This window comes from Monosiga brevicollis, genomic scaffold (genome assembly GCF_000002865.3).
Source record: "Monosiga brevicollis MX1 MONBRscaffold_6 genomic scaffold, whole genome shotgun sequence".
In the NCBI taxonomy this organism is placed as follows: Eukaryota; class Choanoflagellata; order Craspedida; family Salpingoecidae; genus Monosiga; species Monosiga brevicollis.
This window is the reverse complement of record NW_001865043.1, coordinates 1,393,541-1,416,120: the sequence shown is the minus strand read 5'-3', so window position 1 is coordinate 1,416,120 and position 22,580 is coordinate 1,393,541. Positions and strand designations below refer to the sequence as shown.

The 22,580-nt window shown below is 57.6% G+C and overlaps 7 protein-coding genes across 7 annotated transcripts; 3 read left to right on the top strand and 4 right to left on the bottom strand.

Annotated features, from left to right (window-relative positions):
* Positions 1-2,253: 2,253 nt before the first annotated feature.
* Positions 2,254-2,403, bottom strand: MONBRDRAFT_3766 (uncharacterized protein; the record flags this gene model as incomplete). Its single annotated transcript, XM_001744550.1, has 1 exon — positions 2,254-2,403. A coding segment is annotated over one exon (150 nt), but the record flags the coding sequence as incomplete, so codon positions are not given.
* A 2,458-nt stretch (positions 2,404-4,861) lies between these two features.
* On the bottom strand, positions 4,862-8,971 carry MONBRDRAFT_31945 (uncharacterized protein; the record flags this gene model as incomplete). Its single annotated transcript, XM_001744549.1, has 4 exons — positions 4,862-4,908; positions 4,965-6,971; positions 7,315-7,416; positions 7,651-8,971. The coding sequence occupies 4 exons, from the start codon at positions 8,969-8,971 to the stop codon at positions 4,862-4,864; spliced, it is 3,477 nt and encodes a 1,158-aa protein (XP_001744601.1).
* Positions 8,972-9,633: 662 nt separating this feature from the next.
* MONBRDRAFT_7253 (uncharacterized protein) lies at positions 9,634-13,986 on the top strand (the record flags this gene model as incomplete). Its single annotated transcript, XM_001744752.1, has 11 exons — positions 9,634-9,664; positions 9,780-10,012; positions 10,155-10,271; positions 10,361-10,897; positions 11,199-11,462; positions 11,574-11,684; positions 11,785-12,412; positions 12,523-12,641; positions 12,865-13,219; positions 13,324-13,433; positions 13,906-13,986. 11 exons carry the CDS (start codon positions 9,634-9,636, stop codon positions 13,984-13,986), a joined length of 2,586 nt encoding a protein of 861 aa, XP_001744804.1.
* Positions 13,987-14,271: 285 nt separating this feature from the next.
* MONBRDRAFT_7252 (uncharacterized protein) lies at positions 14,272-15,263 on the bottom strand (the record flags this gene model as incomplete). The annotated part of the gene is made up of 2 exons (XM_001744548.1): positions 14,272-15,071; positions 15,146-15,263. Coding segments are annotated over 2 exons (918 nt in total), but the record flags the coding sequence as incomplete, so codon positions are not given.
* Positions 15,264-16,140: 877 nt separating this feature from the next.
* Positions 16,141-17,740, top strand: MONBRDRAFT_18582 (uncharacterized protein). Its single transcript, XM_001744751.1, has 6 exons — positions 16,141-16,226; positions 16,322-16,449; positions 16,596-16,716; positions 16,839-16,934; positions 17,018-17,251; positions 17,355-17,740. The coding sequence occupies exons 1-6, from the start codon at positions 16,194-16,196 to the stop codon at positions 17,619-17,621; spliced, it is 879 nt and encodes a 292-aa protein (XP_001744803.1). The 5' UTR covers positions 16,141-16,193; the 3' UTR covers positions 17,622-17,740.
* A 308-nt stretch (positions 17,741-18,048) lies between these two features.
* MONBRDRAFT_16151 (uncharacterized protein) lies at positions 18,049-19,819 on the bottom strand (the record flags this gene model as incomplete). Its single annotated transcript, XM_001744547.1, has 7 exons — positions 18,049-18,322; positions 18,424-18,607; positions 18,761-18,794; positions 18,937-19,035; positions 19,120-19,404; positions 19,486-19,638; positions 19,784-19,819. The coding sequence occupies 7 exons, from the start codon at positions 19,817-19,819 to the stop codon at positions 18,049-18,051; spliced, it is 1,065 nt and encodes a 354-aa protein (XP_001744599.1).
* Positions 19,820-20,369: 550 nt separating this feature from the next.
* MONBRDRAFT_18575 (uncharacterized protein) lies at positions 20,370-22,039 on the top strand (the record flags this gene model as incomplete). The annotated part of the gene is made up of 5 exons (XM_001744750.1): positions 20,370-20,861; positions 20,998-21,060; positions 21,152-21,465; positions 21,562-21,742; positions 21,899-22,039. Coding segments are annotated over exons 1-5 (849 nt in total), but the record flags the coding sequence as incomplete, so codon positions are not given.
* Positions 22,040-22,580: the final 541 nt, after the last annotated feature.

Sequence of the window (22,580 nt, the reverse complement as noted above, 5' to 3'; positions counted from 1 at the left end):
TGATGCCAGAAAAACTGTATGAGGCTTTAAGATGCCAACAGCTGCTGATCGACGCGGAGCATGGGTGAGACTTCTGTTCCGCCGACCTGGTCTTCATCAGGTTGGGCCAGCTGAGGATCAACATCTTCTGCTCTTGGGTTCGGAGCAGTCTCGGCTTTCGCCGTGGTCGGTGACGCGGCCGCCTCTGCATGGCCCGCGATTCCCGAGGGCATCGAGTCTGCTTGGGAAGGAGACACAATCACCCCAGCTGGCTTGCCTGTAGATGTCATTTCCTCCAATGGCAGTGTGGTGGTCGGCGGCGTTTCCATTGAGACAACGGACAGCTGCTCATCGCCCGGTGCAACTTCTGCCTTGGCTCGCTTAGCCAACGGAGCAAGTTGACCCTCGCCCCCCGGACCAGAATCGCTCGCATCGCCCGAGGCCTCCTCGGTGGCAGAGGGTTGGATGGCTACTGCCGGGTCATCAACAACCACCTCTGCCTTGATCCGGGCCTTTAAGGCTTCCTGCAGCCGTCGTCGGTGGGCTCGAACCTCGCGCTCTAATTGATGCGCCTCTTCCTCCGCATCCAGCACTGCCAGCTCAAGCGCGGTGGCATTGGCATTAATCTCCACAACTTGGTCATCCATGGCCGCCTTGCTGTGCTGCAAGAAAGAAGGCAAAGGAAATTGGACCAAGTCCTTGACGTTCAGGCGGCGAGGATCGATAGACCAGGAAGAAGGTTGAATATGGTGCAAGCACTGCACCAGCTGCTCCAGCACTTGCTGCCCCAGTTGAGCTCGCTCGCCAGTCAGCAACGGCTCTGCCTTGGGCCGGACGGGCGCGGGCCGCGCCACCTCCTCACCCGTGTCGTTGGGCCCCACCGTGGCGGCATTGGTCAGAACAAACTCGGAAGGATCTGGCAGGACACGATCCATGGGTGGGGTTGGTGAGCGAGCCGGTAAAAAGGGCGCGCGGTGTGATCGCAGGCCACCATTGGCTACGTGGGACTCCCACGCATTGGCAGCGTCGGCGGCCAACAAGACAGCGCGTCGAAAATCCCGCATTGCTCCATCATTCTCCAGCCCTGCTGCCACGTTCCCCTCGGTTGCGCGATCGGCCAGGTGAAACTCGATGAGCTCGCGATGCTTGCTGGAACGCAGATGCATTTTGAAGGCCCCTATATAACACATCAGCCCCAATCAAAAGACGCCAGTCGAGAATGCACGTATGGACTAGACTGGCTCACATCCAGCGTTGCATTTCCGCGCGCGAGCATTCATAAGGGCAAGCTGAGCAGGTTGAGATGCTTACCGCGATCTGCCAAGCGCTTCTTGCACACGGCACAAAAGAAGCTGTGTTTGGTGGGTCCAGAGCTTGCCCCGCGACTAGTTCCGCTCGAATTCCTGTCTGGCACTTGGGCGACCGACTGGCTGCTCCCGCGTCGGGATGCTGAGCGGCTGCGCGAGCTCGTCTTGATGCTACTGCGCGCGACCGTCGCAGCTGCAGCCGTGGCCGCATTGGCGCCATGGACGCGCACCGTGTGCATGTTGCGGGCACGATGATTTCGAAAAGTCCGACTGCACACCGTGCACGATACGCCTTCATCCTCGTCCGCGCCGTCAGCCGGGATGTCTTCGGATTCCGGCGCCAAGACGGTCGACGAGGCATCTGAGACCAAAGTCACGGCGGATGGATCATCATGCACGTCATTGACCTCTTGCGGTGTATCAGCCTGATTGCCGTCGTGCTTTGATGAGGCGGAGATATCGGCAGAGGTTACGGAGCTGCGTGAGCTAGGCATGGGCCGCGGCGCGGCACACGCAGCACAGGCCTCGTTGTTCTCGCCGTTCTCCATAGTACACTTGGGGCACACCCACGCGTCCTCCTCGCCCACAGAGCGGCTGATTTTGCGTGATTGCCGTGGTCGCATGGCGCCACAGGTTGTACAGGCCAGCTGGCCACTGTTGACCATGGTACAGCGCGTACACGCCCACTTCTCCGTCTATTTGGGCAGGCAACATGCAAACACGTGAGAGAGCGAGCGAGGCCCAAGGGAATGGGGGCCACGGAAAAGAACCAGAGGGGGGCTGAGTGGCACGGCCCAGGGTGACGCCGCGATGCTTATGCAGACAGTACCTCGACATCAGGACAAACGCTTTTGCGGCCAGGATGATCAAAGGCTAACTTGTGTACTTCCCCCCGTCGGCGGCGGCGGCGCGCAGCGGCAGAGGCCTCATCATCAGCTTCGGGCTTGCCTTGATCAACCGTCGGCAACTTCAGGCGCTGTTCACTAAAGCCTATCCACTCATCATACTTGGAACTCCAGCGAACAAAATGGACCAGTACGCGCTGCTCTGCAAGGTCAACCTTTTGCACGACGGCAGGCAACCAGTTGCCCAAGTAGTCCATGGCCGTGATGCGGCTACGCTTTCTGAGTTTGCGCAGAGCCTGGAGTGCGGGGTCTGGCAAGGGCAGGGCCACGTGCTTCGGACGGGGATCACTGGGCATGGTCAAGGCGGCGTCTCCAGTTGAAGTAGTTGAAGTTGAGCCTGCTTGGGAGTCGGCTACATTTGTTACCGTGGCGGGAGATTCCAATGCCGCCTGGGGCGCTGAGGCATCGACTTGAGAAGCAGCTCCACTGGTGGGTGCCGAGGAAAGCGGCGCCGGTGGGGCTGTTGCTGGTGGGTTGAGGGCCTCGGCTTCGCGCCGAGCCTCTTCCGACGAAAGCGTGCCGCGAATGACGTAGTAATGGCCATCGCGGTGGAGCATGGCATTGCGCACGTGGGGACCTGAAACTCTTTGTAGCTGTGAGCGCGGGATGCCCGTGGTGCGCTGCACAGCAGCTCCAGGAAGGCCCGCTGAATGGGTTGAAGGATTAATTGCGGGTGTCACCGGCTTGGCTGAGGTCGTGGCTGCGGTCGTTGTGGCGGTGGTAGCAGACGGTGTGGTTGTCGTGGGCGCCGATGGCGTGGACGCCGTTGTGGCAGGCATTGCCATGGCGGGCCCGGGCGGCTTGAACGCCAGGCTTTTGGCAGAAGGAATGGTCGCAGAAGAAGGACTGGTCGTTGCGGTGGCTACCGATGTGCTCGTGGCTGATACATCCGCAGTGCGGGTAGCTTGCGTCGAGGAGGAGTGGCTTGATGGCAACCTTTGCGATTCATGCGCGGGCGATGTGTGGGTTAACACAAAAGAGACGAGATATGCAAGACATCAAGCCAAGATTCGCCAGCCTGGCCAAACAAGAGACAACTGCATGTGGTTGCAACCGGCGATGCGCAACGTACGTATTGGAGGCTGGCAAGTTTTCGGCAGTTGGCCTTGGCTGTTGCGTGCCTGCGGCGGTGGCGTGATTGCTGGCATGGGGATGGGTCACTTGGCCATGAGAGGACATCACCTCATCACGGGAGGTCAACTGGGACGCGTGCGAGGGATGCGCCTCAACCGGGGCCCATGAGCGAGCGGGTGGCCCCTGTGATGGGGTCAGACCGCGTTGACGAGCCTCCTCTCGGATCTTTTCAATCAGCTCGGGTGTTAGGTGAGACAGATTAAGCTGGGGTGCAGCAGTTGTGGAGCCGGATGGGACGTCTGTAGGAGCGCCGCGCGGGTCGTATCCTCTGGGCGCGGTCGGCAATGGAGCCCCATCAACTGGTTGCCTATTGTTTGAAGCACGCTCGTAATAGCGAGGCTGGTGCTGGTGCTGGTGCTGGTGCTGGTCACTGCCGCTTGGCGGCGGTGCGTACGGGCGCGTCGGTCGGTGCTGGTGAGTTGGCACACGCGCCCGGGGATCATGGGGGCGTGATCCATGTGAGCGCTGCTGATATCCGTGCTGGGTCTGGGACGGCGCTTGGTAAGGCGCGGGGCGATGATATGCCGAACCTCGGGCTGGGTCGCCGAGGAGCGCCGGCGATGGCCGAGCTCCCCTGTCAAAGTCGGAGCGAGCATGGTAAGAGCCGGGGCGGCCATCACGGGCCGGCGGCTGGAAGCGAGGTTGTGGAGGTGGCTGCCCTCGAGAGGGCGGCGGCACACCGTGCCGCCCGTTGGCCCACATCCTCGCACCGGCTCGTCGTGATGGTGAAACACACCACTTTCAGGACCGGACGGGGGTGTCTTACATCAAGAGCCGTCGTGTGGGTGCTCGTTCTCGCCCACCCGGCCAAGGAAACCCTGGCCCCTGATCACAGACACTGGCATGCAAATACACGCCAAGCCCACATTCACCGCCTCAACAAGGGTCCAAACAAGCCCCAATGCACGCGCCCTTGGCCCCAAGGTGTCCAGCCAGCCAGCTCCAGGCACCCAGAGAGAAGAAGCAGCCGCTTTGAGGCTCAAAAAAATTGTTTCTCTCGATCGCTCGCACTGACGTCCTTCTTAAAATCATGATCCTCTATTTTTGAATTTCTTTTGCTCTCCACACACACACACACACACACACACACATGCGCGCGCTGTCTCTCTCTCTCTCTCTCTCTCTCTCTCTCTCTCTCTCTCTCTCTCTCTCTCTCTCTCTCTCTCTCTCTCTCTCTCTCTCTCTCTCTCTCTCTCTCTCTACACAGGGACGTAACTCAAACTATGGCTCGGTTGTATTTATTTTCTGGGAGGGGGTCGTGTTGCGCGACGGAGGAGGTATTGAGAAGCAGGAGGTGCTGGAAAGGCTCAACTCTTTGCTCCTTCAACGAAAAAAAAAAAAGGAACCCCCCTAAAAGGAAAACTCCCCAAACACACACACACACACACCACTCTCTCGCACGCAAGCAAATTGATGCACAGGCAGTAAAAAAGGTGAAGGCCATGGCATTAGGTTTGAGGTGGTAGCTGTATGCCCGTGCCATGGTGCTGCTGGGGCGTCGCAGGACCAAGGTGGTTCCCATTCAATGAGGTCAGCTCAACCAGCTGCGCACTGGGCGTGGGGACAGGCAAACCCGCTACCATCTGGGCGCCATTTGCAGCCACGGTGCCCGAGCTTGGTCCTTGCATTCGGCCCATACCTTGCTGTATGGCCGCGGGGGCATTCAGAGAAGTTGCAGCACCCAGGCCATGAGCGGCAGCAATCTGCTGGCCATCACTCGAAACCTGACTTGAGTTGCCGTGATTGGTCTTGCGTGCATCTTGATGAGCACCCACATCAACGTGGCCCGTCCTATCGCCGTGGCCATACAGGGTGGTCTGCCCGGTACCGCTGGCACCGTCGCGTCCGCCTTGACCGCCTACATCAGTAGCCATGGTGCCAGCGGCACTGTCCTCGTCCTGGTCGTCGCCGGTGCCTGTACGGTTGCCATCAGCAACACCGCCGCCTTCACCCTCGTTATCACCATCGCCATCGCCCTCGTTATCACCATCGCCGTCGCTATCCGAAGCGTCGTCCTCAGAGTCGGACTCGACGCTCGTAACCGCGTCCACGCGGAGCAATAGACCATGCAGTTTGTCTAGCTCTTGATTTGTCTGGGTGAGGATGGCGCTGATGGTAGCAGCATCCAGCTGATTGACAGCTTGAATCAGCGCGTCTTTAACCTCGGCAAAAGAGCGATCAGGTCGATAGGAACGACCAACGGCGCCCTTGATATGGGACCATACCGCTTCCATGGGCTGCAAATCTGGGTAGTGCGCAGGCAGGAAAAGAACCTGGTGGCCAGCGGCTTCGGCTTTGGTCACGGCGATGGGGTGCACGTGCTCCTGAATCCAGGCACTCAGGCGCGCCCAGATGGCGCCTTTGGTCTCTTCTAGACTTGCATGAATGCCACGCTCCTGGCACGCATGGACTAGTTCCTCCTTTTTCATGCTTTGCACCGGCGTGCTGGGGGGCAGGGCCTTGTGATAGCGTGCCGAGTCCATCACAATGACAGCGTTGTGCACGCCCAAGCTTGCCAGTTCGGATAAAAGGCGGTCCATCCAGTCAGCAAAGAGCGCTGGAGTAAATATGGCGCGATAGTCCTTGGCGGCCTTCTTGCCCCCCTCGAGGATCTGCAGCGCACCCCGCAGCAGCTGCGGCTGGTGGATGGGTTGACGGTCTGGCTCTGGAATGGCGGGGTCGGGCCCCAGGATCGCCGCCAACAAGCAGTAGCGACGACTTTTGGCTGCACTCGCGCGCGGCTCTGCTGTCAGATCCGACGCTTCGCTCGCCTGAGAACCGGCACCTTGATCATGAGGCACAAAGCTTTCGTCCAGGTAGACGATGCGTCGCTGATGGCGCACGGTAAGCATGGAGCCCATGTAGTGGTCTCGCTGGGGGGCCACATGCGGCTTTTCACGGTAACGAATGGTGCCAGAGCGGCGACTGCGACTTAGGCCCAGGTCGTTGACGAGGCGCTGCACGCAGCGTTGCACGGCCAGCCGCTCCTTGCCACCAACATGTTGCAAATAGGCTGGCAGAAAGCCTTGAGCACACAAAAAGCCGGTGACAGTTGCAGCCACCACACGCTCACCGCACGCTTCCTTTTCATAGAGCCAGTTGCGCAGAGCCACCCGTAGCTTTTTGGTACGTGGTAGGCGCCGGGCTTTAAAGCCCCGAGGCCCCGTGCTCACGGCGGAGGTGGGTAGTCGGCGCTCCGTGACAAAGGCTTTCCAGGCGTCACCGCAGGTGTCCGTGCCACGGCCCAGGATAGCGCCCACCTCACGAGACCATAGGTGCTTGGGGGCCCGTTCCCCCTGTGCCTCGGCTTGCCATGCCTCGTGGCGCAGGTGCAGCTGCAGTGAAATGATGTCGAGGAGCTCAAACGGGGAGACGGCTCGTTGGAGTTTTTTTCGCTGGGCGCGCACCCACGCCTTGCCTTCCTCCAAAAAAGCGTCGTCCACAACCACAGCAGGCACACGCTTGCGCGCTGGCTGACCACTCGTACTCGCTGCTGCGCTGGCCGTCCGAACTGGAGCTACCGATCCGCCGTCAGGTAGGCCTGTCGACCCCGTTGCCGCCGCGGGCGCATCCCGTCGGACAGCCGCTGCACTGCGTTTGGGCGGCATGCCGTTCACCACGATCACCAAGACCCCTCCAACCAAGCCTGTCGCAGGTGAGCTAACGTTATGGTCACGTTAAAACCGCCGCAGCCACTTTCACATCCACCCACAACACCCGGCCGGACAGCTACCAGCTCTCAATCGTCCCAGCCGTTCCGTGCTCGACGTTTCGTGCGATCGTTGCAAAGCAGCGCCGTCGTCGTCGTCGTCGTCGTCGTGTGTGTGTGGTAACGGCTGCATTTGAAAAGTCTGACATCCACACACACACACACACACACACACACACACTTTCATGTATACACACTATACACACACTACACACACACACACACACACAGGTTTTAAACTTTGCTACGGGGTATGGATGATGTGAAGAGGTGGACGCACCGAGGCCGCTCTTGCTAGGCCTTGGGCTGATGTCAGTGCTGGTCAGTGAGAATCCCTTGTCCTGTCGCCTTGTCGAAGTCTTCGCGGGCATGGTGTGAGAGTCTGGTTTCATTCACATTCACATGTCGATTAGTTGAATTTTTTTGTTGGACGTTACAAATGATGTCGCGCCTCGGCCTGCGAGGCTGACCAAAACAAACACGCGCGCACATAGCACGCACGCACAGAGAGAATAACCACAACAACAACAAAATCGAGAGAGCAGAAACAACACAGCCATTGAGTAGTTTTGATGACGTGGTGGGCCACCCACGGCCAACAGACCAAGAGCTCAACTCGGGAAAATGTTGTGATTGGCCACGCGGACTGGTGCGGGTTTGTAGGGCTCGGCATGCACCTTGTGGCTAACGTCGCTCTGCTCGTGAACGGTAAGCTCGTGCTTCATAAAGTCAAACTTGGCCTCGGCCAGGCGACCCGAGGCGTTGCAGCTGGCGTAGAGGGCATCCAGATCATCAATGGCGGCCCGAACATCTTCCGGGGAGGGCACACCGCCTGCCACCGTGTAGTACATGACTACGGTCACCGTGCAGGGCGCGGCCTGCCGCTTGGGCGCTTGAGTCGTGAGGCCAGCCCAGGTATCAACGTGCGAGCCGCGGGACACGCGCGCGGCATTGGAGATACCAGGCCGCATGAAGGCACCGCCACGGCCACCCCGACCACCCCGGCCTCGGCCAGCACAGCGGGCACGAGGCTTGGCACAGGATGTCATGGAAGAGTAACACAAGGTCTCGGCGACCGCACCCTTTTTCATCTTCTTGAGGCACGCGGCAGAACTGATCATCCCGCGGCGTGGTTGAATGCGCGCCTGCTCCAACGGCACCTGGACGGTCATGAGCACGTTGAAGCGGGTGCCCATGGCTGGGACGCCAATCACACTGGCGGTCGCCTTGCCGCGGTCCAGGGCATCGGCGCGCTCGGCCTCCGTTTCTTCCTGTGCACCGCCAACGGCATGCTCTGAGCGCTCAGCCTCGAGCCAGTAACGGTGGATCTGGCCATCGTGATGGGCGTGATGAAAGAGCTTCTTGGCTCCACGTCCGTCCTGTTGTACGGCCGTGCCTTGGGTGGTGCACAGCAGCAGGAGATTGCGGGGATCGCTGTCGGCATGTGTGTTGTAGTTGTAGGCTTCGGTGCAAAACTCGAGGGCCCCCCGCTGGCTGGCATCGTCCTGCACTGGCAAAAAGACGGTCTGGAATCGAATTGAGACCTTGTCATCCACAAGCGCTGCGCCGAGATCGGTACCTGCCGGTACACCGGCATATCCACCAAACTCGCTGGCGCGTCGCAAGAAGGTGCGGAGGGTCACGGGCTCCAAGACCGCGCCTCGGGCGCTGTCACTGTCGTGGTGGTTGCCCACGAGCAGCGCCACCTGATCCGCCGAAACAACGCCCAGCTTTTCGTTCCAGTTGTCGGAGCGCAGCGTGTATAGACGGCGCCCGTCCTTGGCCCAGAGGCGCGTATCGGTAATGTTGCCGCCGATGCTGGACAGTCCCCCGCCCACAGTTCCACGCTGCGCGTCATCCCACGAGACATTCTTGCAGCTATACCCGCGCGGCCGAGCTACGGCATCCAGCGCCGTCTGAACGTCCTTCATCGACATGATGGATTGTTTGATCGCCGAGTCGTGCCACCGTGATCTGAATAAGCTGATCGCAACGGAGAAGGAGAGAAAAATGCGCTCCAGTCGGTCCGCGAGTGCCTGCACATCGTTCCCGATCGTCCGTGATCGTCACTAGCCAACTTTGGCCCCCGCCCATCCCATTGTCAGCATGACGCGCCAAAGTTGGCTCACATAATACTTAAGAGGGGTGTATTGACAATATAATTAAACGCTCACTGTGTTCGTTAATTTTAAAATTTCGAGACACTTTTTTTTTTTTTTTTTAACGGACGTGCGTCTCTCTCGTCTCTCTCGCCGCTCTCCGCTCTCCGCTCTCGGCTCTCGTCTCTCCTCTCGCCTCTTGCCTCTTGCCTCTTGCCTCTTGCCTCTTGCCTCTTGACTCTTGCCTCTTGCCTCTTGCCTCTTGCCTCTCGCCTGTCTCCGCTATCCGCTATCCGCTCCCCTCTCTTTTTCGCCCCTCTCCTCTCTCGCTTGCCTGCCTGCTTCTCTCTGTTCTTCTTCGCTGGTTTCTTTTTTTTTTTTTTTTTTTGCACCTCCGTCTCTCTCCTGGGTCTCTGAAGAGCCTCATATAGTGGTCTGTCTGGCTGTCGGGATCAATTCAACATAGAGGTGGGGGCTGGATTTTTGAGGTCGCCATCAACATGGCACGCCGTGTCAACTGGCGCAAGATCGGTAGGTGTCCGACTCGTTTGCTCTTGTCCAGCCACTTCCATGCATGTCTACCGCAGTCGCTACTATCCTGCGCCTCATCCACAACGCACCCGTACCTCTGACCGATTGCAATCAGGCCTGGTGGATGTCGACGCCCTGCGTAGCAATGGTGACATGGGCCCGCTCCAGGAGCTGCTGGAGAATGTGACCTTTTGCGACATCTACACCGAGGACCTCGAGGGCGTCGACTTGAACTTTATCAAGCTCTTCCGCCTCGCCCAACTCATGCTGGAGCACATCCTTCACAAGCAAGAGGACTTGCTGCACCAGCTTCAAGCTCGCGAACAGGAAGTCGCCCACCTCACCGAGGTCAATTCAAGACCTTGCCCTCGCCTTGCGCCCACACCCACCCGCAGCTCAGCCATTATAACCGCGCTGCTGAGAAACGGCGTGTCTTTGATCTTGATTTGTTTTTCTGTTGTTTTTATCTCGTGCTTTTACGTGCATGTAGGAGGCTGCGGCCGCTCACACTCGGTATCAGGAGGAACACAAGCAACATAAGACAGTCAAGCGCACGCTCAAGGCTTTGCAGAGCTCTGTTGGTGCAACCCAGCAAGGCAATGCGACGGTAGGCCACCAATCTCCGCACGTACGCGCCAACCGTGTGTCTCAGCCCGCGCCCGTGTCGACTCACTTGAGGACTTGTCTGTGTGCCAGTGCCAATTTTGCGGCAAGATTTTTGCTACGCGCCCCTTCTTGGTTGCTCACATGCAACGCCGCCACGCCGAGTACGGCCCCTTTCCCCTGATCGACCCGAGCGCTGAGGATGAAAATCGCCCGCGAGGACGCGACAATGAGACGCACTCTGCCGCTGCCACCAACAAGGCCTTGCAAGAGCTGCAAGAACAAGTCCGGACCCTTCACGAGGCCTTGGCCCGCCAACGCGACGAGGCCGCCCGGCAACTGCAACAACAGCTGCTCAATACCACCGTCGCACAGCAAAGCTTGCACCAGCCCTCGTCCACCGACACGGCTACCAAGGACCGCCTCACCGAGCTGGAGCGGCAACTGCGAGACGTCCAGCAGGAACATGGCCGACAGCTGCAGTGCGTATACCACGGGCCCATGTTCAGCAACCCATCGTCTTGCCCCGCTCAACTTTTTTCCCTCCCTCACGGCCATTGTAGACAAGTTGCACGTGATCAAGAGCGTGCTGCGGACGAGCGCGTTCGCAACTTGCAGCGACAACATCAGGTTGTCACCCCATCTCGCTCCCTTCCCCGTGATCCTCTGTGTCTCTGATGCACGGCACGTCTTAATCGTGACGCATCTCCTTGGCAAAAAATATAGGACGAAATGCTTCATCTCCAGAAACGCTTTCAGTCAGAGATTGATGCCCTGCGCGAGACAGCCAACCGCCCCGTTTCCCGACACCTTGAAGTGTGTATCGCCAGATCTAGCTTGATGCACGCCCCGACGACCCTCATGACGGGCGAGCACCATGGCCTGCGCAACTTAACCCACAGATCACGTATTAAAAATGTGTCGTCCGCAGGATGCCACTTTGTTGGCCTCGGTAGCCTCACCACGCCACCGCCGCACCGTGGCCACCGAGCAAGTCGACGAGAGCAGTGACAGCGATGACAACCGTCGACACACGGCCGGTCGCTCAGCCAAGGCAGCAGACCAGCAATTGCAGCAACAAGTTGCCGCCCTACAACAGCAGCTGTTGAACCAACAGTCGCAGTTTCAACAGCAGCTGGAACGACAGGCAGCACAAACCCAGGCCGTCCTTCAGCAAGCCCGTGCACCCACCGAGGTGCTGTGATTGTGTTCCTTGCACGAGCGCCGGCCTTCGTCAATGGAAACTTGGGCTATCACACGCCAACCGCTGACCCCACCCTTGTCCCGCTGCCCCGTCACCCCCCAGGCGCATGAGCGTGGATCCAGCTCTGAACTGACGCAAACGCTTCTGCAACAACAACAGCAACTGGCTTCGAATCTCAATGCCTCCCATCGACAGCGCGAACAAGAGTTGCAGGTGGGTTCTCGGGATGGGTTGGAAACTGCATGCCTCGCCGTTCTTCATATTGGTTCTTGTTGGTTTGCCCATGACTCACCGTTTATATGGGCTCTGGTAGACGCAACTGCGCGAGCAACAGCGGCAGTTGACAACCATGCAGCGCAGCTTGGCTCGTGCGCAGTCACAATCCTTTCTGTCGCCAGATGCACCCATCGCCGCTTCCCGGGGCATGCACCGCTCCCGCACCTCACCAAACCTGCCCGCGGTTGTAGCAGAGCCCACGACACCCGCTCGTGGTGATCGGAACAAGTCGCCGAGCGAAAAGCCGCGTCGCCCACCACCCCCAGCGGATGTACGAGGGTCGACCCCGAGCAAAGACCGCGAGCCCCGGCGGGCTCGCTCTCGAAGCGCATCAGCCGGTGTGCAACGCACTCGCTCCGTATCCCCACCAAAACGCGGTCGTGCTGATGATCGGCAAGGACGCAGCCGTCAGCGCGATGCAACCCCGAGCCGCGATCGACCGCGCATGACCATGAGTCTTCCTCGCATGCGTCTGCCGTCCTTCCTCAAGGGTCTGCGTCGGCGCACCGCAAGCACGACTGATGTGGGCCGACGTGAGCGAGAGGAGCAAGAACGGCAAGCCACCACTTACTTGGATGATGTTGATTGGGTGTCCCGCGAGAAAGTCTTTGAGGCGCGCCACGCAGTTGTGGGCAACATCGAGCAACGCATGGCCCTTCCCAAAGGTCTGTGTGCATGTATCTGCATTGAAATTGTGGGTCGTTTCAGCGACGGCATGTGACTGAGGCAATTACTCTGCTTACCTGTGACATCCCATCTGACCCGTCCTCTGCAGACCAAAATGCCATGAAGCGGTCTGACTTTGAGTATCGTCTTGAGGGCTTGCCAGAGCCGATGGGCAATCGCGCCGAGATTCGAAATGACATTCTGCGTGATCTCGACGAGTTTGTTCGGGTTTGTCTCGCTTGCTACGCTGCAACAGACGGGAAGAAAGAAGAGAAACTAACGAAAGAAAGAAAGAGGGGGAGAAACCCAAAACAGGTTTTTTTTTTTTTTTTTTTGTTTTTTTTTTTTTTTTTTGCCGTCGCCACCGAATGTTTTTAAATTTCCAGCCATCGCACCCAAGCGCGGCTTGCCTCTCAAGCATGTTGTTTTGTTTTGTTTTTCATTATTGTAGGCCACGTATGAACCGACGATTGTTCCAACCACGCTGGCTGCACCGGCCGTGCTGCGGCTCTCCCCCGTGCCTGCCTCGCACTCTGAGCCACGCGATACGGTAGCCCCGATCATCGTACAACCCGAGCCTGAGAGTGCCTCGACGCCACGCGCCAACAGCGGGGGCTCTTGGGGAGTCGAGGACGATGACCAAGATATCGACGACGCTCAAACCGTGACCCGCCCTCCCAGCACCATGCCCGCCACCCTTGTTGTTCCCAATACCAAGGCAGACCTGCCAAGTGACGACTACGAATGGGACTCCTCAGACGTATCTGCCCTAAGCGACCCCCCTGTGGATCATGTCCTGGTCCCCGGTACGTACGACTTACCATGCCCATGCCATGCACGCCTTGTGGTCGTGAGAATCACTTGCGCCTGTGGCGCGGCATGCTAACCTACAACTTTTCCGCTTGGACAGCCAACACTGGTAGTACGCCTGCTGCTAGCCGGATCCAGGCCACAACAGTTGCTGCCGCACCTGCTGCTTCCGCCAGCAAAACGCCGGGGCGCACCACGAAACCCCCCGTGGTAAGGCGATTCGCCCGACTCAGATGACAGGCTCTTGCAGAATGGTCGAGGCAGACTCATCCTTTGTTATTCGTGTGCCTGCGGTGGGTGGCTTGCAATCGGATGACAGGGTGGACGAGCCATTCTGCCTGGGGCTGCAACGGCCTTGGACGTGCAGCAGGCACGTGCATCGCTCAAGCCACAGAGTTCTATTCAATCCACCGATTTCAACCTTTCTTCGGATGGGAGCAGCGTGGTCGAGCTCGGTGACCCTGCTCCAAACTCGGCCCTTGCCCAGCCTCTCGACGATTCATGGGACTAAGCTGAGCGCGTCGCCCACAAGATTTCAATGGAGCTGTTGATAGAAACTTTGACCTAATTATTGCCGTGCAATGAGTCTGACGGCCAACCTCACCACCCCTTTCCTGCTTGACGTCCTTTTGCTAAAACTTGCCCAAACTGTCAGTTGAGACACCAAACTCTTTTCCCACAGCATGTCTTGGCCCAGATTTTCCCAGGGTGCAGCCAGCGGCACAAGTTTGGCATTTCATTCAGCACTCGAGACAATGAGTAATGGGATTAAATGATCACGAATTTTTAAAAGTGCGCAATGTGGGCTCAAAGCAAAAACTTCATTGCAGCATCCAGACACACAAAACTAAGAGAGAAGCCAGGTTTCTCTTGCAAAAAACTTGAGCGCCGAGTCACAAGGTTGCGGCCTGTTTTTACAAAAGCCCGATCGGGGGGCGCAACAAACGCTCCGTGGACCCAGTAACAGGCGTCTGCCGACTTGTCCTTTAGGCCCTCATTCACGCATCTGCGCCCCCTTTTTCGGGACAGCCTGTGGCCGAGGAACGCATCACTGCATCACGTTGGCTTCGAGGGGAGTTGCCTCGATCCATTGCACGACCTGCTGCCGAGTTTTGCGATTGCAATCGGGCTGGGCAGCACGCAGCAGCAAGGCTTCTCGTCGGTGGCAGTGGATGATAAAGCGTTGCTGGCGGAGTTGGGCTTCACCAAAGTTCACCTTGACCTCGGCCAGTTCCTCGGTGAGGATGGCCTTTGCGACGCGAAGCTCGGCGAGTTCCGAAAGGACGCGGCGCTCTTCAACTTGACTAAGGCGGTTGGCCTCGCTATCGTCAGCGTTGGCGAGTTCAGCAGCCAGGTCCAAGCCCCCCTCTTGGTCGCAAGGTTCATGTGCAGTGGCTCGCGCTTCAGATAAGCGGGCTCGCGCCTCATCGAGTTGATCTTCAAGAATGCGATTCAGCTCGCGGGCTTCGCGTAGTTGGCGATTGAGGTGTTGCTGTTCTTGATTGGTGACTTGCTCAAGATACGCGTGAAGCTCGTCAAGCTCCTGTCGAATGAGGGCTTCGCGTTCTCGGACCTCAGCAAGCTCAAGTTCGAGGCTGAGTGCATGAGCGGCCTGATCGTTCTGAGCCTCCTGAGCATCCAAGTCAGCATCGGTGGCATTGGACACCGGCGTTGATCGAGCAAGTTCCCGACGCAGCGCCTGAACCTCGCGACGGTGCTGGTCGGCTTGGATGTGGGTATCAGCCAGTTGACGCCGCAATACATCCAATTCCTTCTGCAATGTGTCCATGTGATCGTGGTAACTCACGGCGTGCAATGCCTCTTCGCGCGCCTGTCGCAGGTCGACATCTAGACCGACAAGGGTTGGATCAATTTGCATGCACGAGCCGATCTGACTTGCGGGACACGCCAAGCACACGTACCCTCGAGATCCCGGCGGCGGGCCTGCACAACTCGCTGTGCCTCGGAATCGTTCCCCAGCAGAGCATCAATGTCCTCATCAGCATGCTGGAGGCGGGTGTTGAGAAATCGAACCAGGGCCTGCAAGTGTTGTACGCTGGTACGCAACTGGTCAATTTGCTCGTGACTGTCTGTCTGCTGCTGCTCAAGGTCATCGCACACATCCTCCAGCGCCGACTTTTGATGCGTCAACTGAGCGTGTTCATGCTGCAACTGCCTCAACGCATCCAAAATATCCATGTCCTCCATCCTGCCCAGTCGTATGCCCTCACCCCGGCCTTGTCCGCTCGTCTCCCTCTTCCTCTCCGTCCCTCTCCCTCTCTCTCTCTATCTCCCCAGGTCCAAACACCGCCCAAACATTCGCAACCTCGGCGCCACCGCCAACAGCTCCAAAAAAAATTCAAAAGAAGTTCAGAGAGAGAGAGAGAACCGTTTGGCAAGCAAATAAAATCTGACATTGGAGCTGGAAAGGTTATTACCACCTGACATTCTTCTCTCCGATTTTTGCTGCCAACCCATTTCGTTTCTCCTCTCTCTCTCTCTCTCTCTCTCTCTCTCTCTCTCTCTCTCTCTCTCTCTCTCTCTCTCTCTCTCTCTCTCTCTCTCTCTCTCTCTCTCTCTCTCTCTCTCTCTCTCTCTCTCTCTCTCTCTCTTGAGTTTTGATCAAAGTGAGTCTCAGTAGCATCTGGCGGGACGATGGCAGTGGCAGTGCCGCGCTCCCGCGCTCCCTCGCTGGCCCTCCCGCTGCTCACTTGGATATGAGAGGGCAGCTTTGATTGGACTGAGCTGGGAATCAGATGGGAGTGAAACATTGGGGTGGTTGTGACAAGGGGAGGGATCGTTGCGTGCGAGTAGCGTTAGACTGATGGTCCAGTCTCGGTGGCAGCTGCTCCGTGTGCTCGTCCTCGTCCTCACTGCCTTTGCAACAAGCTAACGGCCCACCTGCTGCCTTGCCTTCCTTCTTTTATTTTTTTAGATTGTACCCGTTCGTACCCCGACATCACCATCAATATGAGGCTGTGCCGCTTTGAGCAAGATGGAAACGTGCGTTGTTTGGCTACCCCCACTGCCACTGATCACCCATCGCCCATCACAATCAAACTGTTCACTCACCCCATATCGCCTCGCCTCCCTCTCAGGTTCGCGTTGGCGTTCAGCGCGGCGATAAGGGGGATATCGTCGACATTACTGCCGTAGACAACACGATCCCCAACGACATGCTGGCCATCCTGCGCGGTGGTGCCGACATGATGACCAAGGTTAAGAGGTCAGTGGCATTGATCGTCATTGATCGTTATCGACCTCTTCAACTCTGAGCCACCCCGATCAATTGTTGCCGATGCTTTTCGGTCAGAGAGCAGCCCCTCTTTTGCAAATGCCACCACAGCCCTAATCGCTGCTTTTGTCATGTAGTGCCTCCGAATCGACGAGCTGCATCGTGCCCGCCGCCTCGGCCAAGATCCTGGCTCCGATCACGGGCTCCGAAAAAGTCCTCTGCATCGGCATGAACTACGTCGATCACTGCACGGAGCAGGTACTCGCGCTCTCCAATCGGGCCGTTAACAATGACTTCCCGCATAATCACTTGGGCCGCCTCTGCCCCACGCACGCTCAACACCTCTTTTGCTGCTGGCGGGTCGATGCATCCTTGCTTAGAACCTGCCGGTTCCGGAAGAACCCCTGATCTTCTCCAAGTTTGCTTCGGCAATCAGCAACCCTGGTGATGATATTGTCAAGGCTCCTGAAGTCAAGGTCCGCCGACCATCCCTGCGCCCCACTCATTGGCAAATGCCCTGGCAAGACCATACATTTGATACCCCACTTCTGGTCTCTAGAACTTGGATTTCGAAGTCGAGCTTGTCATTGTCATTGGCAAGGATGGCCGTCGTATCTCAGAAGACAAGGCCATGGAGCACGTGGCTGGCTACACCGTGGCGCACGACGTGAGCGCGCGTGACTGGCAACTTCAAAAGAACGGCGGCCAGTGGTTGGTTGGCAAGGCTTTTGACGGCTATGCCCCGATTGGCCCTGCCATCGTCACGACCGACGAGCTGGGCAACCCCCACAACGTAGGTCACAATGCAATGCCCAAACTGTCTGCGTGGCAATCCCGTTGAAAGCAAGGCGTCGTTTGACTGTCGGCTCATGGTGCACGTGCCCCTCAACTTGCAGCTGGGCATTCGCTGCCGCCTCAACGGCGAGACCGTGCAAGATTCCAACACCAACCAGCTCGTCTTCAGGACCGAGACCATCATTGCCTGGGCTTCCAAGTTCTTCACCCTTCGTGCAGGAGACATTATTCTGACTGGCACCCCCCCAGGCGTTGGCTGCTTCCGCAAGCCCCCACTCTGGCTCAAGGATGGTGACGTTGTCGATTGTGAGATTGACGGCATTGGCTGCATCACCAACACGGTGCGCGATGAGGTCATTCCCGCTTGAGCGAAAATCGATTTGCTCTGAGACCCTTGACCAGGGGTCCTTGGCCGTTGTTTGGTTCTTCTTTTTTTTTTTAAGTGATTGGGTGGCAATTGCACTTTGGCCTCCAGCCTTTGAACTGCGCAAAATTGTGGTCGCCGATCATTCCTCCCACATCCCACATCCCACACACGCTCCCGCACGTACATACACACACTATCATCGCTGGCACACAACCAGAATGCCCATCAATTGAACAAAACCAGAGACGGCAGAGACCCCACCATGCCAGTCGGTGGATGGACAAACAGGGCATGCAAGCCATATTACTTGCTGCGCTTGGCCTCGGGCTCGGCAGCGGGATCGCGAGCTTGCGCCGTGGGTTGTGCCGGTGGCTTGACCTCGTGCTGCACGTAGACTTGGTTCAGCTGCAGCGATGGGCGGGCATAAGTCACCGCAGGCATGTGTGAGAGAACAAACAGGAGCAGAGAACATGCACAGCTGGACACACCTGCTGGGTAACGCGGATAAAGGTGGTGCGCTTTGAGATTTCCTTGAGCGTACTGGCACCCACATAGGTGCATGAGCTGCGCAGCCCACCCAGCACGTCGAGAATGGTGGCTTTGATTGGGCCACGATACGGCAGCTCAATTGTCTTGCCCTCGGACGAGCGGTATTCTGCCACTGATCCGTGATACTTCTTCATTGCAGTGTCACTGCTCATTCTATGGCATGATAGAAGATCAACAGCTTTGTGTAAGGACAGGACCTGGGTTTGATCAAAAAACCGACAAGAGCGGGCCGAGCGGGCAGGAGAAGTCCTTACCCGTAAAACTGCTTGTAAAACTTGCCATCACGCTCAATGAGTTCGCCGGCACTCTCGTCATGGCCAGCCAGCATGCCTCCCAGCATGACAAAATCAGCACCGGCTCCAAAGGCTTTGCTCACATCGCCTGGGCAAGTGCAGCCGCCATCCGAAATGACCAGGCCGCCCAGACCGTGTGCCGCATCTAATCAAAAATCAAGAATCGAGTGAGCAGGGCGCACATCGAATACAGACAGAGGAAGGGAAAGGGATGATCGCCTATGGTTGAGCTTGACTGGATGCAACTGCCCAACCAGAGCGCATTGCCACAGTGTCATTGCCAAGACGAGGCACATACCGGCACATTCGATCACGGCACTCAATTGCGGATACTACGGCGGAAAGAAAACAGAACAAAAAAAGCGACAGTGAGCACGCGCAGCGCGACACGCGAGCAAAACTTCTCCAAAAGCCTGTGACGCTGGCCAGACAGGCGTTGGAGCAAGGGGAAGGTACGTTGGCGGGACCACGTACCCCGACGCCGGTTTGCTTGCGAGTGGTGCAGACGCTACCCGGACCAATGCCAACCTTGACAATGTCGGCTCCCGAAAGAATGAGCTCCTCGACCATTTCCTATCAACGATTGAAGCCACGGTTGAGAGAGGCAATTTTGGCCAGATCAAATGTGGGGTTTGAGGTTGGGAGCGGTTGACCGACCTGCGTGACCACGTTGCCGGCCATGATGGTTTTGTTGGGGAACGCTTGGCGAACGCGGCGAACAAATTGGACAAAGGCTTCGCTGTAACCGTTGGCCACATCAAGGCAGATGAAGGGAATGTCTGGGCGGGTCTTGAGCGTCTCGCTCAGGCGCTCAAAGTCGCTGTCAGAAATGCCCGAGGACACGGCCATATGCTTGACCACCTCGGCTGGCTGCTCCACCCACGCGGAGCTGCTGTAGTGCTTGGAAGCCGCCGTAATGAGACCCTGCTCAGCCAGCACCGCCTGGGCCGCCAGCACAACAACGGATGAGTGGTCAGGATTTAGCTCAACGTGTTGGCACACGATCTTGCATGGTCAACGCACAGCAGTTTCAAAGGTGCCCGTGGTGTCCATGTTCGCCGCGATGATTGGAACGCCGGTCCATTCTTGCTTGCTGTGCAAAAACTTGTACGTGCGTTCCAGCGTCACCTCGGAGCGGCTCTTGAGTGTCGAGCGCTTGGGCCGGATGAGCACGTCCTGCCAATGAGCAAAAGTCAGACAGGGGTTATGGACGGCCATCGGTGAAGGCAGGTCAGAGTCGTGTGCCATCTTCTGCCTTGGTTGCCAACCGTGAAACCCTCACGCCTTGGCAACGGCCGCAGGGCAATATCGCCAACCTCACCTTGAAATCGAGCTTGATATCCTCCTCGATCCGCATCGCGACGGTCCTTTTGTACAATCACAATCGTCAACCAGACCACACACCCACACGGCCACCGACGTCGACGGCAACCACCACCAGCACCACCCCCCGTCACTGACTCGACTCACGTCGACACTGCGACACGAGGAGAGAAAAATGCACACACGGAAAAAAAAATGGAGAGAAGTCACCAGGATGCGAACGCAGTGAGCTGTTTTTACTGCTGCCACTTTTTCTTCCCATTACGACATTGCTACCAGACGTGATATAACAGCCCGTGGGTTGCAGCAGTTAGGGTGTTTTTGTCCTCGAAAACTCGATGCAGGTCTGGTAAGGTATTAAGGTAAGATGTGATTTTATATGCAATAAGTACAATGGTATCTACATCTTCTCTGATTAAGGCTGACAAAGCGCGAAACGCCCCCTTCAAGTTTCCAGCCGCTCGCGCTCTCTCTCTCTCTCTCTCTCTCTCTCTCTCTCTCTCTCTCTCTCTCTCTCTCTCTCTCTCTCTCTCTCTCTCTCTCTCTCTCTCTCTCTCTCTCTCTCGTATTGTTCCGCTGTGTCAGTCGACGACAAACGGCAGCGCGCGCGTTCGGTGTGAAGGTGCCGGTCCAGCTGCAGTTGGACGTGGGTGCCCGGCATTGGTACCTGCGTATGATATTGATTAGGCCCTGACGAGGGCTGTAGCCAGTGCGTGCCGGATGCGGTCCCGGTCAGCACACGCACATTAGGTATTTGCTCGTGCAGCTCTCTCCGCGCTCACTGCCACCCCGGCTGCGGACCATCCCTTGTGACGACGGCAGCGCGGTCCGTCTTGATACTCGGGCAGTAAATCGGGACACCGTGACCGTGCATGCAGGCCAACCGTCCTGCGATCGAGTGACGTCGAGCCCAGGTCGTGTTCGCCATGGCCGAGGCCGCAGCGCGTGCCTCGGGCACGCTCAAGCAGTATCAGCTCGATGCCGTGATTGATGGCCAAATCTCCCCCGAGAAGCCCGAAGTCCTCTTCAAGGACCTTGAAGCCGTAGGCCATGGCGCCTATGCCGACGTGTTCAAGGTGAGTGGCCCAGCCCTGCCAAGCCGCTGCCATTGGACGCTCTTGGCATCGAAGTACCCTTTTGCACTGCCAGCGCCTGCGCGCTTGACTCAATACGCATGCCCGCCAACTCCATCCCGTGGACGCCTTCCGTCAGGCCCTGGATTTGCGCAACAATGAGGTTGTAGCCATCAAGAAGTTTAAGAAAAAGTCCCGCGAGGTTTGGCTTGGACCCGCTGACATTGATGACCCCGTAAGCGCGCCCTTGCAACTCATGCCACGTCGCCCATCTCGCGTTTACCCCACAATAGGAATTTGACGACATTCTGAAGGAGATCAAGTTTCTCAAAGGCATCAAAAGCCCCCACCTGACCAACCTGAAGGGGGCTTTCTTCTCGACCAACAACAAAGTTTGGATCGTCATGGACTTTTGCCAAGGCAGCGTCTTTGACGCCATCCAAGCCCTCAAATCACCGCTCTACGAAGCTGAAATCCGTGACATCAGCTTCAACGTCCTCAAAGGTCTCGAGTACCTTCACAACTCGGAAAAGATTCATCGCGATATCAAAGCCAAAAACATTCTCGTCAGCGACAACGGCGTTGTCAAACTTGCAGACTTTGGTGGGTCCTCATTCATGCTTGAGCCTTGTCTTTCAACATAAATCACCGCGCTTCTCACCAGGCAATGCCCATCCGCAACTTGCTTCACTGCAGGTACTAGCGCTGATCTTTCCAAAAAGGACGGCCGATGCAATTCGTTTGTCGGGTCTCCCTACTGGATCGCCCCCGAGGTCATCATGGCTATGGACACGGGCACCTATTCCTACCCGGTAGATATCTGGTCCTTTGGCATCTTTGTCATTGAGATGGCCGAGATGAACCCCCCTCTCTTTGAAATGCAGGTAAGCCCCAATCCGTCTTTTTGGCCTGCTGAATATGCTTCGAGTCGAGCACCCTGTGTCGAATGCGTGATGGTTCCATTACCACCCCTTGGTCAAGCCCTCATTGCCCACCTCGGTACCGCATTGCATCCGCCTTGTTTGTCTGTGCTCCGGCAGTCCATGTCTGCCCTCTACCACATCCCGCAACGCGACCCCCCCACCCTCAAAGCAGACACGTGGTCCACTGAATTTCGTGCTTTCCTCGCACGCTGCGTGGCCAAGGACCCGGTTGATCGCGGTACCGCTACAAGCTTACTGGCCGACCCATTTCTTACCCAGGCCCCCCAAACAACCCAACACACCATCAACAACCTCATTGTTCGGACTCTGGCTGCCGTTCAAGGCCACACCCAACCGGATATTTCCCGCATTGCAGAGCTCACAGTCAACGCAGGCGCCGCCTCGCCCGCCGCAGAGACCGAGGCGTCCAACAACGACGAGCTCGAATCTGTGGCGGAAGAAGAAGATGGCGCCGAGTCGGTCGCCGCACCCTCTCTCAGCGCCGAGCAAGAGGCCACTGTTCGCGCTCAAAAATACAATACCCTCAAAATGCCCACCCGACGCGCTGTGGATGTCAAGGAATCCAAGCTCAGCGTCCTGGTTGAGGGCCAAATGAAGGCATTGCGCAAGTTGCAGAAAAAGCTTACAGACGAAAAGAAACTCCTGGAGAAGAAACAACGCATTGAAGAGACACAGCTGCGGCGCCGCCTCAACGAGCAGGTTTGGAACTGCTCGTGTCCTGATTTGGCTGTACTTCTGCTCTTGTTTTGGTTGTTTGGTTTTTGGTTTCCTGGCGTTG